We start from the raw sequence: 18,691 nt of genomic DNA, 5'->3' as shown, positions 1-18,691 counted from the left end.
ATTAATGAAAGGGTATCTGAAGATACTGTAATCCCCTCTGTAGTGGGGAATGTTTCATACTTTTCTGAAGTCCAGAACATTCTTTCATTTTCACTCAGTATTCAGTGAGTCAGAATCAAATTGACCAACACACGTAACTTCTCTCTCTTCTATCAAGCTACTGCCAGTTACACGATGGTGGAACAAATTTTTTCTTCCAAATGGCATTTCTTGTGGTTCTGTTAGATCATAGAATGATCTGCGTTGGAACTGGCACATGAAAGCCTATCTAGTCCCACCTCCCTGCCAGGAACACCCTGCACCAGACCAGGTTGCCCAAAGCCTCATCCAACCTGCCCTTGAACACTGCCAGGGAAGGGGCAGCCACAGCTTCTCTGGGCAGCCTGTGCTGGTACCTCCATACCCTCACGGGGAAGAATTTCTTCCTAATATCCACTCTAAATCTACCCTCCTTCACTTCAAGGCCATTCCCCCTTTTCCTATCACTCCATGCCCTGATAAACAGTCCCACTCCAGCTTTTCTCTGGGCCCCTTCAGGTACTGGAAGGCTGCTCTTAAGATCTCCCCAGAGCCTTCTGTTCTCCAAGCTGAACAAGCCCAACTCTCTCAGCCTGTCTTTGTAGGAGAGGTGCTCCAGCCTTCTGATCATCTTTACTCCCTTCCCCTTGACTTCCTCCAACATTTCCACATCTATCTTGCACTGGTGATCCCAGATCTGGACGTGGTTCTCCAGGTGGGGGTCTCACAAGAGCAGACAAAAGGGGGAGAATCCCATCTCTCGACATGCAGGTCGTGATGTCTTTGATGCAGCCCAGGATACAGTTGGCTTTCTGGGCTGCGAGCACATGTTGCTGGGTCGTGTTGGGCTTCTCATCCACCAACACCCCCAATTCCTCCTTCTCAGGACTGCTCAACCCATTTTGTGCCCAGGCTATAGTTGTGCTTGGGATTACCCTGACCCACATGCAGGACCTTGTACTTGGCTTTATTGAACTTGACCTTGTCAAATGTGCACATCAATTTGGTAAAATTACACAGAATGTCCAGGTTGGATTACCTGGATTAATACTTTAAGGTACAGAAAATGTGAAATACAGTGTTTGTCTAGATTGCCAGAGAAAAATCATAACTTCTCAAGCTGAATTTCTTTCCCAGTATCCTTCATGTCAAAACTCTTGTAACTAAAAGTTTGGAATGAATTTGCAGTAGAAGTACATTTGAAAAAACCCCACAAATAAACAAAAAAACCTGCTTAGAGGCAAGTAACATTCTGTGACAATCTAAAGTTATTACAGATTTTTTTTGTTTCACTTTTGTTCTTTTAAGTAGAAGCTCCTGTCCATAAGTATGCAAAAATAAAACAAGCCCCTTTAAACAAATGAAGTGTGTCCTTATTTTCTTTTTTTTTTTTTTTTTTCCTGGCCCTGCAAAAATAGATTCCCTGTAAACTAGATACAGGTCTTGAAGATGTGCGACCAATTTTGTAAAGTCTTGAACTTGTCTCTCTCATCAAAGCCACCTTTTCTTTCTTTATATGCCAAGTTTTTTCAATTCACTGCTGGGTATGTTTTCTGTTCTTGTATATTACATCACCTCCATGTGCCCTCTCTGCCTTTTGTTCTAGCTTACCAATGTTTATCAAAACTAAAGGAAATCAAAGGTACAACTCTCAAGATGCCAAAAGCAAAATTTGTGTCCTTTTAAAGATAGATGAAAACCATACCCTCTGTATCTAATTATATTCCTCAGCTAACCGTTCCTCCGCTGAAGCACATTGCTAATATTTACCAAGTATGAAATTGAGTATGGTAATTAGATCTATTAAGTCTCTCTTTCCGGAATACCTTCTTAAATATTTCCACTTATATATTTTAGCCACTTTAAAACTGAAATATATATTTAAATCCTAAAATACTAGAAATTATATATCCTTGGAATATTGCATACTGTTAGCATTCTTTCAATAGTTGAATGTTTTGTGGAACTGTAGCTTTTATATTGTGCCCCACTACATCCCAAATCTGTAACTTCACTTAACAGCATGCAGAGGTTCCTATATAAGGTCATGCGTTAAAAATTACATTTAAACAGCATATGGAGTAAATATGTGTCCTCCCTTTACTAACCTTAAATGATAAGCCTTAGGAAACTGTTATTTGTCAGTGCTATAAAGCAGATTGCTGCACAGTGGTTTCAATTATCTTCAAAGAGTTCTTCACAGGCAGTAATAGTTATATCAAAACCTGAAATTTATTATTCAGGTTCTATGCTGAAGTCTTCACAGTGATTACGTTCCTTTCAACAGAATGCTTTTTATGCTGACTTTTCACATTCTTTTTCATCTTTTTTTATTATTTTCCCCAGAATGGCCACCAAGTTAATACGGCTTGTTAATGATAAAAAAAGGTCTGGACAGGTTGGTGGCGGCCCCAAGCGGCTGGGTCAGGCTGTGGAGCTGGAGGAAATGATTGAGCACTTGCAAGAGCGAGTTCGTGAGCTTGAGAAACAAAACGAGAGCCTCCGCAGCAAACTCATTTCAACTAAACAGCAGCTCCAGATTCAAGGGCATAAACCTTGTCAGTACAGCAATGTTCAGTCTCGTATTGACACTGGTCTCAGAAAAGGGAATGAGACCGCTGGCGTACCGGAGCACGCAAGGAAAGGTATAATGCACCTTTATTAAAAAGAGTAGGTTATGTAGGTACCAATAATTTTTGCCTCACTGTAGCAAGTATGTACTCTTTTTTGTTTATCAGTGGGCAGTAGTACCTGTAGGAACAAAGATTGTTCTTCATCCTTTCTCCTTTTCTTGTATTTATTCATAGCAGTGACAGTAACCAGTTTGCTTTTGAAGTCCTTATTTTGAGACGCCACAGTGGTAGGGATAAAACAAAAGTACAGTTTGGAAAATAAAGTAGTACTCAAGTGAGTTTTCTGATAGTTAATATTACAGGACTTTCTTAGTATGACTTCTCTACATGTTAAAGGCTTATAAAAGTAGTATATGAAAAAAGTTTAGCGTTATCATGTTATAACAAAGTTTTACATCTGTAGTTTGTTTGCACATGTTTTTCCTTTTTAATTTCAAGGATTGTTCTAGTCTCTTGATACATATGTGCACAACACTGCACACTTGAAAAATCTATTACATGTGTGGACTTTCGAAAGCAAATACCATGATGCAGTCTTCTTTAATGATGCTTTTTATTGCCAAGACTTACTGTGTAAGGCAGTCTTACTCTCAATCCTTTATTTATAGTAGCTACCTTTGGAAATTGCACTTTAAAACCTTTCTATTGTCATATGAACATTTGTAACAGTAGTTGTGCTCAGCTGATGTATACGCTGTATACATGATGTGTTTAAAGAAAAAAAGGACAGCGATGCTGGCCTTGATTCAAAACTGAGTCAGCAGAATTGTTGTCTTCTACAAACCATGGATCAGGCTGATGGCTAGTTACATTGTGTTTTTTCTCCATCTTGCCCTTCTACCATTCTTTATTTTGGTTATGTTGATTATTCAGGTATATGAAAACAGAAACACTTCACATGTTTTTAGACATACGATAAAAAGCAATTGGCTCTACCACTTTGTTCCTTTAATTTGAGTATATTGCAAATACACCTACATTTGCACACAGTTTTATTTCCAAAATCAGTCTTTTGTTTGTTTTAACAAGGCAAAAATAGGGTAGAAACACAATAAATTTTTTCAGGCCCAGTTCTAGCAGAGAGAAAAAGCCAACTTGGTTCAAGGATTTAAAGATCAAATGTTGAGATGGCATGCTGTGAAGAATTCTTTTGGCGTAAGAAAAGATCCAGATCAAAGATATCTTGTGCAGAACTAGCACTGGGGCCTTGTTGTTTGTGGCAGTGATTCTTAAACTGACAAGAAAATGAGGAAGAAAGAGGAAAAAAAAGTTGTCCACAGAACATCTAGTTGAGATAACATTCAGAAATTTCACAGAATTTCTAGTGTGGCCCTCTCAGTTCTAACACCTTGTTCAAATGAAAAGGGATTCTGATAACTTCAGCACTATGAACATGCACATTCTTGAGCACGCTTTTCTAGGTTGAAGTCTATTGTTAATAATTGGATGTGTCTCCTGTCCTTAAAGACTGCTGGATTCCTAGATTGCTTTTGGAACTATGAGGTTGAATCTCAAGACATATTTAGTGCAGATGAGAAAATATTCAGAGCAATTCTCCAAAACCAAAATGAATTCCTTGGAAAAATTCGGGAGACCCTAGCTGTCTCCATGGTATGAAGAGGCAGGAAGAATCCACAAATAATAAATACACCTTGCTCCTATGTGCTTTGTGTTTGGCTGATTTATAAATACTGTAGCAAGTCAAGCCAAAAGATGTGAACCATTATGAATATTCTGTAAATACTCACTGGTTTCTCTCATTGCTTTCTTCATTCAGTACAATAACCTAAGATATATCACGATTTGAACAAAACCAAATTAAAATATATATACATGAGGTATATGTGCATATATGCATATACATTATATAGCACAATTACCAATATCTTAAAAGGTTTAAAGATCAACATTCAAAATGTACAAATAAATCAAGTTAATTCAAGTTAATTTGTCACAGATACCAAGTAGGGAAATGTTTTTTCAGTTTTGTCAATCTGCTTGTATTGTACCTTGAACCTAAATGACTCACTTTTGAGGACTCAGGGATGGCAGCCGTAATGCTCTACTTGAAATTTAATGCATAGTTTGGTCTCACTTCAAGTTTTCTTTAATTTCTTCTTGCTGAAGAAAGAGAAAGCGGAAAGATTTGGAGAAACCTGAACTAGCATTTGTTCCCGAAGTAATTTTGTAGTTTTCTTCTTCACCAGGGACTTAATATGCTTCTAAAGAACATAAGGAAATTATTTGCACTGCTGCTAAAAATGGTGCTGTAGTTGCTTGTCTAGATAAATGACACTCATAGCATTGTAAAGAAAGTGGTATCAGAGGAAAAAATATCACAAGTCCGTGTTCTTGTTTAGTAATATTGATATCGTTCTTCCTTGAAGACAGTTTCTGTTCTGTCTTTAAAAGTAAAATCTTCTAAGAAAACCCTTTCAAGACCTGTTTTTAACACTTGTCTTTAACAGTGCATGCTGTATTGCCCATAGTTCAAATTTTACAGCAGTTATGTTGCAGATAGTCTGATTAATCAGTTTCTCTCCATGTGAATTTGATATAAACATACTTTTTATGGCATATATATGGGAGTTGTGCTTCTACTGTGTGGAGATTGTTGCTTTAAGTGCTTTTTCTTTTAGCATAACAAAAATTTATGGTTTCTGTTTTCAGGAATGAGAATACAGGATTTAGAAGTGAGATTACCTAATATTGTGCTCTCAAGATATGGACAGACTCTGCTTGAGGATCCAAAGCCGGAAATAAAAAATCTGTATGATTTTCATATTTCTTAATTTTGGTCGTTATAATGGTTGGTGGTTTTCTTGAAGGAAAAAAAAATTCAGAAGTTTTTACTTAAGAAAATATAATGAAACTAGTGAAATTGTTGGATCTGATAACAAAATAAGACTGGTAGCAATGCAGAAGTGTTTTATGATAAGGAAAACAAGATCCAGGAATTCAGAATGCAAAACGTAAGTACATAAGAATTTGGCTGGAATTTAAGGTTGCTCTTCAATGGCGAGCCTCTCTCTTTTTGCCTGGATGCAGCAGTGCCTAGCTTACTGCTGGAAAAAGCTGGCAAAAGCAAAAGCTGCGAAGTTATTACCAACAAACTCCTAAAATGTGTGGGATAATCCATGCATGTGATGACTGTATTGAATGTGTTATGCTGACTCATTTAAGCTTCATTTCTAGAGGTGGTCAGATTTTATGCATAAGCTGCAAAAAGTGCTGCATAGGATAGTAATCCAAAATGATTTTGATTCACTTCTACATCTTGAAAAGTGGTTGTAGTCCAGTTGCAACTTTAACAGCAATTGAAGCTCAGGAAGATTTTGATAACATCCTTGATAGAGAGACTGCACGAGAAGAGAGTGGTGTTACATAGGGTGGAGAAAGAAGGTAGCGAATATCTGAAAGATATTGCTGTCTGATCAAAACATGTTTCTTCTCTGAAGTATGCTAGAACCTATGATGCTTTTTAGACATCTGGTTTTTCAAAAGCTGCATTTGGTATGTGTGCTTCTTTCTGTAATGTTTTACCTAAATCAGATTTACTACAGTATCCATAAATGTTAAATTTTCCATAAATAAGGATGCTAAGTATGCAAATAATTACTTAATGTGCAATTATGTATTTTGTACTTGAAGTTTTGTAAACACAAATACTTAGTGTGATCGTAGGAAATAATTATTTAACAATTTTAAAATTGCACTCACTGGCATTGTCTGAATTTAACTTTGCTCAACACTTAAAATTTAAAAAAATAATTTGCATTATAATAGACCGTTGTAATTGAAAAATGAAATGTTGAGTAATTTTATAGTCATGGGCCTAGAGAGGGCTATTTGTCCTATACTTACCACTTTTGAAGATGGAAAATAAGAGCGTTCTGTTGACGGCCATGAATTTTGATGTTCACAGTAGCTTTTCTCCTAATACTGATCAAAAACGTTGTGTTATGATGCAGAAAACATTTCAATGGCATTTATTTCACAGATTTCTGTTTTCACAAAGGACAGGTGGGAAAAAATTAACTACAGTTTCACAGAATGGGGCACTTGTGTACAAAAGTAAACACATGGCAATACTCATGGTACTTTTAAGCCTAAGATAGCTTATGCATCAAAAGCTTTAGAGTGGGTAAAATATACATAAACTGTTGGTTACTCTTACTAGAAAAACTATTAGAAAGTATGTCAGGAAAATCAAAATTGCAAAATTGTGACCTAACAAGAAGTATTTGGACTCTGATCTCTATAGTTTTCTGCCATTCCTTTTTAAATTACATTTACTGAATGAATTCTGCCGTTAAAGACACATAATCTGAATTTTTTGATGTAAAGTTAATTACTAAGAACAAAGGCTTAAAAATTACTTTCAATACTCCATCCACTGAACATCTCATATTCTTTTGATATCTAGTAATGATGTTTTTCTTTTCAGAAGACACTTGGTACTAATGGATTAGGAGGAGGGTATGTTTAATATAGAGCATAATAAACAATAAAAGATGTTTTTAGCTAGCTTCTAAACATTATTCAGTCCATATAAGCTTTTATTTTAATAGTATTATGTTGTTTGTGTTATATTTTCTAACGTTTGAATTATTTATCTATTTATTGTGCTGTTCATGCCTTTTCATATGGTGACCTCTATTTTCATAGTAAGATGTTGTGATTCATGTCATTAAGAAATACAAATCTTGCTGAACTGTTTTAAAATTTGTCTCTCTTCAACATTCTTTCTGTTTGTTTTTTTTTCTGTAAGTAAATACTTAATTGGTTTTGGACCATAAGATGCTTGTACTTGCAGAGAGGCTGTCATTGAGTCCCAAAGAGTACACATTGAGGAACTAGAACGTGCCAAAGAGGTACTTGTGAATCAGCTAAAAAGGAAGGACAAAGAAATTGAAGAATCCATCTTACGGCTGAAACAGCAAGAAACAAAAAGCCAAAGGTATTGTGAAGAATAGAAATCTCCAGGGTGGAAGCATCAGAAAACCTGTGTCATATATAGCCGTGAAAATTAGTTGTTAAGGAATGTGTGCTTTATTAATTTTTTTCTGTTTTTGAATCTAAGTCATAAAATGTTTTACCAAATAGCCATGGATAATTTGAAGCAAGGAGATTGTTATGATAATAGGTTATTATGTTTTTTCACAAATAGAGAGGTTCATAATTACCATTTTAGAAAACTCATTTCCAACTGATTCAGATTAAATTGAAGTTCAACTCATTACATTTTAATTGTGTATTGTTTCTTCAATATAATTCTTTGGAAATTTTAGATATAGGTTAATCATGGATAATTTAATGTTCATTAATAATCGTGAATAGTGTGGAGTCGATAAATAGACAAATAATGGCCATATAAGGGTAGATTAGAAAATTTTTGAAGGAATATGCTATAGTGAAAACAAGCATGCTTGTAAAATATGTTTCACAGTGAAGCCTCTTTTTCATCTCCTTTCTCATTCTTTCTTCATTCACTTGGAAAAATATATGCAAACTTACTTAATTTTGCATATATCTCCCAGTTTTCTCTGTTTCCATTTCTGCCTGTTACTTTTAATTGTATTAAGGATTTAACATGGCAGGATCCTGCATTTCTTACTTGTTTGCTTTACTCAGATGAGAAATATGTGGTCAGTTCTTTTAACTTCCTTTTAAGAGAGGGACCCCATTATTATGTGTGAGCACTCTTTTGTGCATCAGTAGTGCTACATAAATAATACATTATAATGTTTGCTATTAAATTATTCACAAAGTCATGTCTCCCCTATTCACAATTTCCTTTATATAAATAGGTTAAAGAAGTATCATAAATAATTTCTCAGTCTGTGCCTACAGTGAATTTGGAAAATATTTTCAAGCTTTTTTCCATTATTTGAAAATAATCTGATGCAAATTTCTGTGCTTCATTTTCTCTATAGGTTAGCACAGTTCTTCAAGTACAGCAGTCAGAAACGAAACATAACTTCTAAATGTCAGCTGCCATGTTTCTGTGAAATTTTAAAGGACTTTTCAAGTCAAGCTACCCATTAAATTCAGCTAAAACTTCTTAAAGTCAGGCCTTAAAAAGTACTGCAGTTCTGTGCATGTGTTTAAGAGTTACTCTGTTTGGCTGAAGACACTGGGAAGGAGATTGAAGAATTTGCATATTCAGAATAGTATGAGTTCCTAAAATTTGCCACTAGAATATTTTATGGAAGGCTGTTAATCCCAGTGTTCTTCAATTTTTGCATTTGGGTTCTGGTGGGTAGGGTAGGTGAGTGGGGTCTTTTTTTCAATGATGAATGAACCAGAGCCAGAACTTACAGGGTTACTATTGTATGGTTTTATGATTTTCTCTAGGTTTAACTGTACCCATAAGTACTTAAACATTATCTTTAGGATATCATCATTAGCTTGCTTTCTTGGAAGTTTGCAATTGCTATCTAGAACTGTGTGTATTAGCTATTTTACTACACAAAGAGATTTGTATGTTCTGTGTAAGTCTTTTTTTTCATCTTTTTTGCGTTAGCAGAGAAGGAACTGTCAATACCAGAATATTGGAGGAAAAATTGGAAATTTCAGACTGATAAGGTCATTTTATTTCTCCTCTGCAGTTTTTTTTTTTTTTTCTTTTTTGGTTACAATTGGCAGCTCTGTCTTACGTTTTTGAGAATACGCTTGGCTGTCATCTGGTTATGTTACTACCCAAAGACAGTTAATCTCCTGAAATTATCTAGCAACTGAATGGTGCCAGAAGTACAAAATAAATGTGCTTCCACCATTCTTTGTGTTGTAGGACCATTTGTTTTTAGCCTGGTGTTACCAAAATTAAGTTTCTTCCAACCTTTAGGAAAATATTGCTTATTCTGCTACACAGTTAAGAAATTCTTGTGATTGAAAGAGCAGTCATTTCAAAGTAGTGAAGCAGCCACAGTTAATAATCATCACTCCATCTTAGGTACAGATGGAGGTTATGCTGTGTCCTGTACCCACAAGAACTCCAGTTTCATTTCTCAAGTTGCCTTTGCAGCTTCACTATGGTTACTGTGTAACAACGCAAGAGTTACACTGTATATGAACTCAGCTTTGTTATGTATTACTCAAGATGATTATTGTGACATGGCTGCAGTCTATGTTTTTTTCACTGTTTCACTACAGAATATTTGGGGCTTTTTTTTCAGAAATACTGAATTCTGACATAATTCTAATTTTAGGGAGAAACTTGACTTGTGGGTTGTTAGACTAAACACATTTTCTTAAGTACAAAATTTAACTGCATTTAGCTTGGTTTTAATGTAAAGATGGCCAAAACCATAACAACCTCATGGTTTGATGTCTATAATACACAGTGTGCAAGTTAAAACATTAGGTCTAAACAATCACATTTTGCAAGCTGCTAGCTTCAAAGAATTTCATTATTTACCATACTTTCCAAAAATGCTTTTAAAGCCACCCCAAAACGCATTTGTTAAAGAAGCACTTCGGTTTTGCACATGCTTGGGGGAAGGTTGTGTTTAGGTTTTTTTAATGAAAAAGTTTATTTGCAAGTAAGTTTTAATTCCTCTGGTATGTTTTTCTACAACCTGTTAAATAAGTGAATTTTTGGACAGGAGTACCACATTTGACACACAGTTTCTACATTTGCATTATTGCATTGCAAGCCTAGATTAAAATGTGTAACATGTTAGTCACAATGTGTTATCTAAAGGGTTTTGAGAGACACTATAGCATGTGTAAGAATTTGCTAAATCATGTCTGGTATAAAAATACAACCCCCACCACATATTGCCATTTCCATATCTGATTACATTCTAGAGCTAAGCTGTTTGGCTTATTGCTAATATTCTATCAATTACGATGTAAGGGTGCTACTAGAAGATAGACATTATTGAAGTTTTTGGGCTTTTTTACGCTTTACATGTGATTTCCATCAAGGAATAAGAGGTAAAGAACCTAATGTATATCAATATATAATCCTGTTAGTTCCTAAAAGTTGTAAAATTTAAGTACTACACATTGATATTCTGTTCTTTACTTCCCTGTTTGGGAATCTATGTATATATCTTGCCTATAGATGCATTTATGGTTGAGAGCTATTAGCCTAGAAAACTGTAGTTTATTTTCCCATGCAGAGGGTAAGTGATCCTGAGAAGTATGGTGGTAATGTTTTTTTACTTGCTTGTTTTGCTTGTTCTGAATGTGAGTGGGGAAAGTTTGTGAGCCACAGTTCCAGTTGATACAATAGTCAGCACTCTTAAGAGAAGCCTCAGTGTTGTATTCATGTCCTGCTCATATGGAAGTAAAGACAAGATGCAAGGGATGTGGTTTAATTAGACCTCAATTTTATTAGCTTAGCCATCTGGGATTTACTGGCATAGATTTGTACAGTGCAGGTCAAGAACCTTTATTTAATCGTTTCCTTCTGGTGTAGGTTGCTATCAGTCCCCCATTCCCACACAGCTGGTCCCCAGCCTGTTATTGGGACCCCATTCTATATGCTTTTAATCCAAATGATAAGAGGTCTGGAAAAGAGAATCTCTTTGGTGTGCTTTAGACATTAACCCAGACATAATTCTTAGGTTTTTAGAGTCTTCTAACTTCACTTCCAATTTCAGACTTTTTAATCCAGCTATAAGATGAGATTTAGAGTGGATAGAGTTCATGTTTCTGCACTTGGGGCAGAAGGCTTGCTAGACCTAAATCAGTATTCCCATTAATGCCCCAGTTACTGCCTCAAAAGGAGTATTAGTTCCTCTTATTTTCCATTAACTCTTGTCTTAGGTGTACCTCTGAGTCTTCAGGTTCTGTGGTAGAATTTTGGGGGTTTTTTTGGCAATAGAGGCAATATCAAATAAATTATCTTAGCACAACTTTATTCTTATACATTATTTTGTTATTCTTTTAGCAAAATACTGCAAGAGTATTACATATAAGTGAAAGGTAGCATTGACTTTTTTATCAAATCTGTGTATATCCCCTGCTTTCCAGTTACAGCAGAATACCTGGGCAGATGTTCTGGGAGCTGTAGCTGTGAGGGGAAAAAGCTATGTAGATAATCAAATTCTATTCTGTCCTACTTTTTTTTACTTAATTTATAGAAAAAATAATCTTTCCAACAGAATCTTCAGATTTTTTGGGCAAGGTAAACTTAGGAAATGATTTTTTTTTTCTTCAACGGAAAGCTCCTTGTCAGGTAGCTAGATGCATTGGACATTTCTTGGACATTTCTTAGACATTTTATTTAAAGAAGTAAAAATATTGTAGAAAGTACTGTGGAGAAATAATGTTGCTCTAGTCTAATGAGAGCTGAGATTGTGATGATGTGATGTGCTAATAAGAAATTAATGGTGCAGGCTTTCAGTAGCTAGAAACTACCTAATTAATCTTAAAATGTAAGAATTTACATGATCCCAATAAAAAAAAAAATTTCACTTCAGAACCTGAACAATTTACTTCATAATGTCAGTACCCCAAGCCTGTTTAAATCAAATGCTGTTCCATTCACTGTTGAAAAAATAGTTAATGTTGATTGTCAGGAGCCATGGGGTTTACATCTGTACATCATAAATTTCACTATCGTCTGCTCCTTTTTCTACTTAAAAAGAGGAGAAAAAAAAATCAACCAGCTTTGGGGGGGGTGGGGGGAAGCAGCCTCATCCTTAAAAAAGAAATGGGGGACAGGACAGGGAAGAAAATGAAGAGACCTTTGAAGGCATCAGAGCCTTTTGTTTGATTTCTGGAACAAGATTAATAAAAACGTGCCACTACATTAGCTTTTAAATAGCTAGCATGAGACAGTGCTGCTGTCTATACTCACCACAACTTTAATTTATGTAGATAACATGTTTTAGACACATGATAATCTTAGCATTGTGTTAGGGCTGTTACTTGTGGAAGATCTCAGGTTTGTGAGTGTGTTTATCCTCTGTGGAAGGACAATTAACTGGGCATTGCCAAAACACAATAGACTTTGATATTTTACAGAATAAAAGGAAAGTATTTCACATACTCAGCTGGTTTACAGATGTGTAAGCTTTGTAGTCCATTTTCTTGCTTCAGCATGGCATTGTGACAATCCCTCCAATATGTGTAATGTAGATAAATATTGAAAGAGAAGTTACCTTTACAAATGTTAAAGATTTATTCTGACTTTATTATATTTTATATTAATATAAATAAGAATTGGTTTCTCTTCCTGTACTTGAAGAAGCTATGAAAATACTGGGGTTTAGTTTCACTGTCCCTGTTTGAAATAAGAGAAAACATATAAATATTTATTTAAATTTGGAATTATTTAAACATCCTACTTTATTCTCAAATTAATCTTAGAATTGTAACAATATAGAACTTCTACATGGGTATTAAAAGGCTTCCATTAAGTTAAGACAAACCCACAGCTTGTTTGAAAGCCAGCCATAAGGTGTAATAGTAGAAATTGCTAAGTCACTTTTTTGAAGCAGGATTTGCTAGGTTTGAACTCTAAGAGGAAACGCCTTAAAATGGTCATTTGCAGGCACAAAATACTTTGGAAGGTGGAGAAGTGAATGGAAAATAAATAATCTCTTTAGGTATAGGATTGTTTTCCTGTCATGTGCAGTTTGATACAGTAAACAACAATGTATGTGTATTGATTGAAGCTGTTAGTTCATCATGGAGTAAATGTCTACTAAATTCTGCAATGTGGCTTATAGAAGAAATAATTAATGTGGGTATTACACATTAAATCTTCTCCCAACTGTGGTGTAGAAAGCTGATTTGCAAAGCATTTCAACATTTCAAGAGAAAAGTAATACTTTATATCTTTAAGCTTATGATGCATTTCTTTTTGATACAATTTTGAAGGCTAAACGTTCAGGACAATGTGGAAATGATCAAGATCCGTAAACAGCTGGTTGAGAAAAGCAATGCTCTTTCAGCAGTGGAAGGAAAACTTCTCCAGCTTCAAGAGGTAATTGCAATTTGGTCAGTAACATTCCTTTACTCTTGTCTCATAAGTATGTGTAAATGGAAAATAAACATACTCAATTCTTGAGTCAGAGTCAGTGCTGAGTACATGAAAATGAACCACATAATACAATGCACCCAAGCTACTCCAAATGTGTAGGGCATTTTAGTCTTAAAATGATTTTTTTTCAGAAGGGTATGTCAGGTCTTAAAGACTTTTATCTGCGTAACCATCGCAGGCATATTGTGGAAAAAGATTTAAGTTCTCTGGCTCAGATCTCATTCCTGACTGTTTTAAAAGAGGACTTGGACTGAAATGTACTGATGTACTAAAGAAGCAGTACTAGACCTCCCTCGCTTTGTCAGTCTTTGATATAGTTGGGGAGGTTTGGCTGTGGTAGAGTTCTGACATTAGGATTTGTATTCATAAGTTCATGGAATTTATTTTAGAGGGCTACTCTAAGTACTGGATTTTTGTTATAAAAAGAGAGCAGTTTTATGAAAATACTACCAGAACTTGCAACTGCATGGTAGATTCCTTATGGGCTTTAATTGCACGTCATTTTTCTGCTTTCTTACTGTATTTGGTGAAGTGCACATATATACAGACAGTACTAGTTTGATAATAGCTCAGAAATGGTAGAGTTCCCATGATTTAGGAAGCCTACATGCAACAGAGCTTTATGAAGTATCCTAGCCTTACAAGGTAGAAGCACTAGATGTTGTTGTAAACTCTGCTGCGGTTTTCTTGTTGGTTTAGCATGCTAAATAACACTTATGCCTTAAGACTTTTGTTAGGTACTTTTTTTCCCAGTGTTTTAGTGTTTTTCAGCTTTGTTTCACTTTGCCTGCCTCCCCACTCTTGTCTAACACCTTCATCTTCCTTGCCAAAGCAGCTCTTCTGTTAGTAGCTCAAATCATAATTTTTCACAGGATGAGCTATGTAGAATGCAAATTCCAGTACCAGACAGGTTTCACATGGCTTTATGTGTTCTTAAACAGAAAGCGATAAGTAAACTGTTCCATTTTAAATCATAGGCAACTTTTTGGTAATTTACAGCAAACATCAAGTACTTTTGCCTCTATCTTGGCAACCATTGAATAGAAACACATGCCTAGGATTCAGACTGATATTTGAAGACATTGTTTCTAATATTCACAGTGAAAGCTGTGTTTTTGTAAAGGATGAGTCTGTTTTCTCTCTCTCTCTTTTTTTTTAACAAGATAATGGATACAATAGTTTTCCCATTTCCCATCATTTGAATGTTTGAAATGTTTCTAGTAAATTTGAATACCTGCAAAATCCAACATTCCTGTCAACTGGATTTTAGTATTTTTATGTTTATTGTGATGATTTATGATTTTTATTGAGTTCATTATCATTTACTTTTGTAATTCCTCCATCTTCATCTTTGAATTTGAGTCAGCCCAAAACGTGAAACCATAGAATGATGAGCCCCAATAATTCTGCTCTACTAATGATATAGGAATAGAGCTTGCTACCAAGTATTCGCGGGACAGTTTTGTTGATAAAGGATTTTAATGTAGCCAGTTGAATGAATTGTGCAATCTGCTTAGAACAACGAAGTAACCTGAAGCTGTTTGGATTATGTATTTGATCCCACTGGTTTATTTGTTAGCTTAATTACAGACTGAAGATTCAGGATTTCATAATTTGTAATGTGAAATAGGCTAACCTGTGCAACTACAATTTAAAATATAGAGAGTTGATGCTTCACTTGTGCCATTGATACAACAATTTCACAGTTTTAATTGAGAGCAGTTTATGTTCATTTGTGCTGTATTTCCAGGAGCTGTGTATCTGTTTTCTTTAAATGAATTATTTCTAATTGAGAACTACATAAAGACATGTTTTGCAAAGAAATAAAATTCCAGAGTAGGGTTATTAAATTAAAATCATCATCTCAATTGTTGCCATGACCCAAGTCTTGGAATACTCCAGGGAGAGCAAGATAGAAAACAGTTTGGACATAGTGGGCAAAAAAGTGCTGACAGAGCACTCAGATATAGAGGAATATTCAGGTGAAGAATTCATTTGATAAAAAAAGTAGTAATGAAGGTGAAGTCATGGTCCTCTTTATGAGGAAAGTTAATCGAAACTAGTTAGGGGAGTAGCAGAGACACTGAAGTATCTAGAATGAAGTTGAAACAAGGAGTTTTTTTCAGGAGGATATTTTTAATCCTTGAAATGAGATGGTACAGTAGAATAAACATTGTTGAATTTGTTTTCAGCTGATTTGGAAATTAAGGAAGGAGATGGGGTGAAATGGTCTGTGAAAGGCAGCTTTGCCAGGGTGGGCTGTGGATTTTTTTTTTTCCTTAATATGTAGTGGGTTGATGTGACACAAGGTATTGAAGTGGAAAAGAACTTCAGGAAATAATCAAAATTGAGAGAAGGGAAAGAAAAGATGAGTTGACTTAAACAGTTTCACAGAATTTATTTCACAGAATATTAGGGGTTGGAAAGGACCTACAGAAATCAAGTCTAACCCCTCTGCCAAAGCAGGTTCCCTAGGATAGGTCACACAGGGAGGTGTCCAGGCAGGTTTTGAATATCTCCTGAGAAGGAGATTCCATAACTCCCTGGGCAGCCTGTTCCAGGGCTCTGTCACCCTCACTGTGAAAAAGTTCTTCCACATATTGGAATGGTTGGAGACTGTAAGGACTCTGATTTTGAGGAGAAAAGAAAGAAATCTGGAGAGAAATAAAGAGTCTAAAAATTATTTCTAGGGTGTAATTTTTTGAAGTTACTGGTATACAATTTAGACGGAGAGCAGATAAAGAAGAGCAGTGAAAAAAGACTGTAAAAAATTGATGAGTAATATACTTCATCATCTCTCTGTAATAAGACTGACTGCTAATATTATTTATTCTCCATGATACTTTTCTTATAGTGACATGAAAGGCTGAAGATCAGGTTGACGATTGCGTTTTCTGTGGATTTTTAGTTTCTAGGATATTCAGACCGTGTGTGAACTTGAACAATTTGTACAGGATTCACATTCAGCTTCTCTATTTAGCTGCTCCTCAGGCATATTATGAAGCTAACATTTTTCTGTCTGCAGTCACTAAACATTATCTATATGCATACAAGTATTTAACATAAATTTCCATATAGTCATTTTATTAAACTGGATATTATTTTTTGGCCAGTTTTGTTTCAAGTTATACTTTGAATGTGATTTACATTGAAATTCTTAATGAATGAAGCTTTAATAAATCATTGTGGAATGTAGAGAGTGTAATAGCAACTAATATTCTGGAAATAGAGGTTCTGTCAGCAGCCTCCATTTAATATTAAAATTGGTTAAATGTGCCTTAATATAATCCGTTGAAGTAAATTAAAATGTAAAAGTAATTGTTAAGCCCTTCATTAAATTACTACTAGCAGAGAAATAGAACTGAGTGCATTTGGATTATGAAACAATTTTATATATATATGCACACACACACAATTAAGGGTTAACAGGGCTGCGGCAAATTCTGTGATTAACATAACTGTGGTCAACATTCATTTTTGCTTGCTACTTCAGTGTTTTTGGTCAGCATGTCTAACCACTGTAACCACAGCAGAATCTTTTAATTGCTTAACAGATGTATTTCTTGGTCATTTTCATCGTGACTGAACTGAGGGGTTGATGTTCATGAGAGCAACAAGAATGCTACCTTCTTCTGGCCATGTGTAATGAAAGTTGATTTCAGTTACTTAGTTCAAGAGTGTCTCCTGTTGACCACATTGAGAATATAAAATACTGCCATGAGAGACCGCTGGTTGAACATGCAGAGTGCTGTAACATTGGTAGAAAGTGTGATATATTGTAATTTTTTCCTGGATTTTTCCTTTCTTTTCATAGAACCAAAGGAACCTAAAGATGAGCCATGACACTTTGATAGCAAAAGGTGATGAACTGAATCTACAGCTGAAAGAGGAGAAGTTAAAGTGTTACCATCTTGAAAAAGAATTACAATCAGTGACTGCTTCAAACCAAGGGACTGTGAAGGTGAGAATGTGTTTGAGAACTCAAATGTGCTTTAGGTAGTACAAGGGAAAAGTTAATAACAGAATACCTTTTAATTGCACAGATGTGAAAAAACATTTCAAACACATTGAGAAGACTGGCCTCCTAATATATGTAATTTTATGCCATTAAAAAGAAAATCCAGTGGCTGCTATTTCATAGAATCACGGACCACAAGTGATCCCAATGCCTCATAACACTGCACCAGTGATTGGACAATATTTGAGTTTAAAGCATAAATAAAGTACTTTAACCAGAAAAAAAATCACAATACTTTATTTATTGATCACTTACTAATAATTTTTTAGTATTATTTTAAGTAGTATTTATTATTATGGTACTGTGTAGTATCACATCTTACTCAACAGTTCAAATAAATTGCTTCTTTTTCTTTGCCTAGTGGCTCAAATATCATCAGTAGCAGTCATCCGGATACAGGGCTAAAAACAAGCAAATTATTCCTCATTCTCTTCAAAATATTAACTAATACGTACAAAATATTAACTAGTTGACTTTCTACATTTTTTGTCATTTCCTTTTGTGTTGTGCATTGCTTGAAACTTCCTTGTTCATTTAAGTTACAGGAAAAAATACATGATCTAGAAAAAGAGAAGGTGGCCTTGAAGGAAAACTATGATAAGCTATATGACAGGTAAGTTATGGTTTCTGTATGTAAAAAAAACTTGATTACTTTCCTGTCTAATAGGTCTTCATATACTGTGTGCTTGAATATGTGTTTGCACATTATGTGTTTGTTCACGTAGGCTGATATATCAGTAAGTGTACACAGAAACTTATGGTGGTCTGTCTGTATTTCATGTTGAAACAGCAGCTTCCATACTTATTCTAATAGTAGATTACGTCTTCTAAAAATGTAATTAAAAATAATTACAAGGAATTTTACTTTAGACTACAATACAAAGAGTTCTTTTTTGAATTTCTAATTTTTTTAGGGTTATTGTTGAAGAAGACTACGTCTAAGCAGACATATATTCCTTTGGGTTTATTTTATTTGAGGGAAAAAAAGGTTTTTGAATATTTTATATAAATTCTTCCAAC

General features: G+C 34.9%; 1 protein-coding gene across 1 annotated transcript in view; it reads left to right on the top strand.

Annotated features, from left to right (window-relative positions):
- The window catches only part of RPGRIP1L (RPGRIP1 like), a gene marked incomplete at both ends in the record, with an annotated part of 65,567 nt that overhangs the window by 1,719 nt on the left and 45,157 nt on the right, over window positions 1-18,691 (top strand). Inside the window, 6 exons of the mRNA XM_084270200.1 lie at window positions 2,365-2,663; window positions 5,322-5,421; window positions 7,468-7,611; window positions 13,491-13,596; window positions 17,468-17,614; window positions 18,211-18,284. Of these exons, the coding sequence (XP_084126326.1) occupies window positions 2,365-2,663; window positions 5,322-5,421; window positions 7,468-7,611; window positions 13,491-13,596; window positions 17,468-17,614; window positions 18,211-18,284 (870 nt within the window). The remainder of the gene's footprint in view (window positions 1-2,364; window positions 2,664-5,321; window positions 5,422-7,467; window positions 7,612-13,490; window positions 13,597-17,467; window positions 17,615-18,210; window positions 18,285-18,691) is intronic.

This window comes from Gallinula chloropus (genome assembly GCF_964237585.1).
Source record: "Gallinula chloropus genome assembly, chromosome: 13".
Lineage (NCBI taxonomy): Eukaryota > Metazoa > Chordata > Aves > Gruiformes > Rallidae > Gallinula > Gallinula chloropus.
This window is presented reverse-complemented; position numbering and strand designations above follow the sequence as displayed.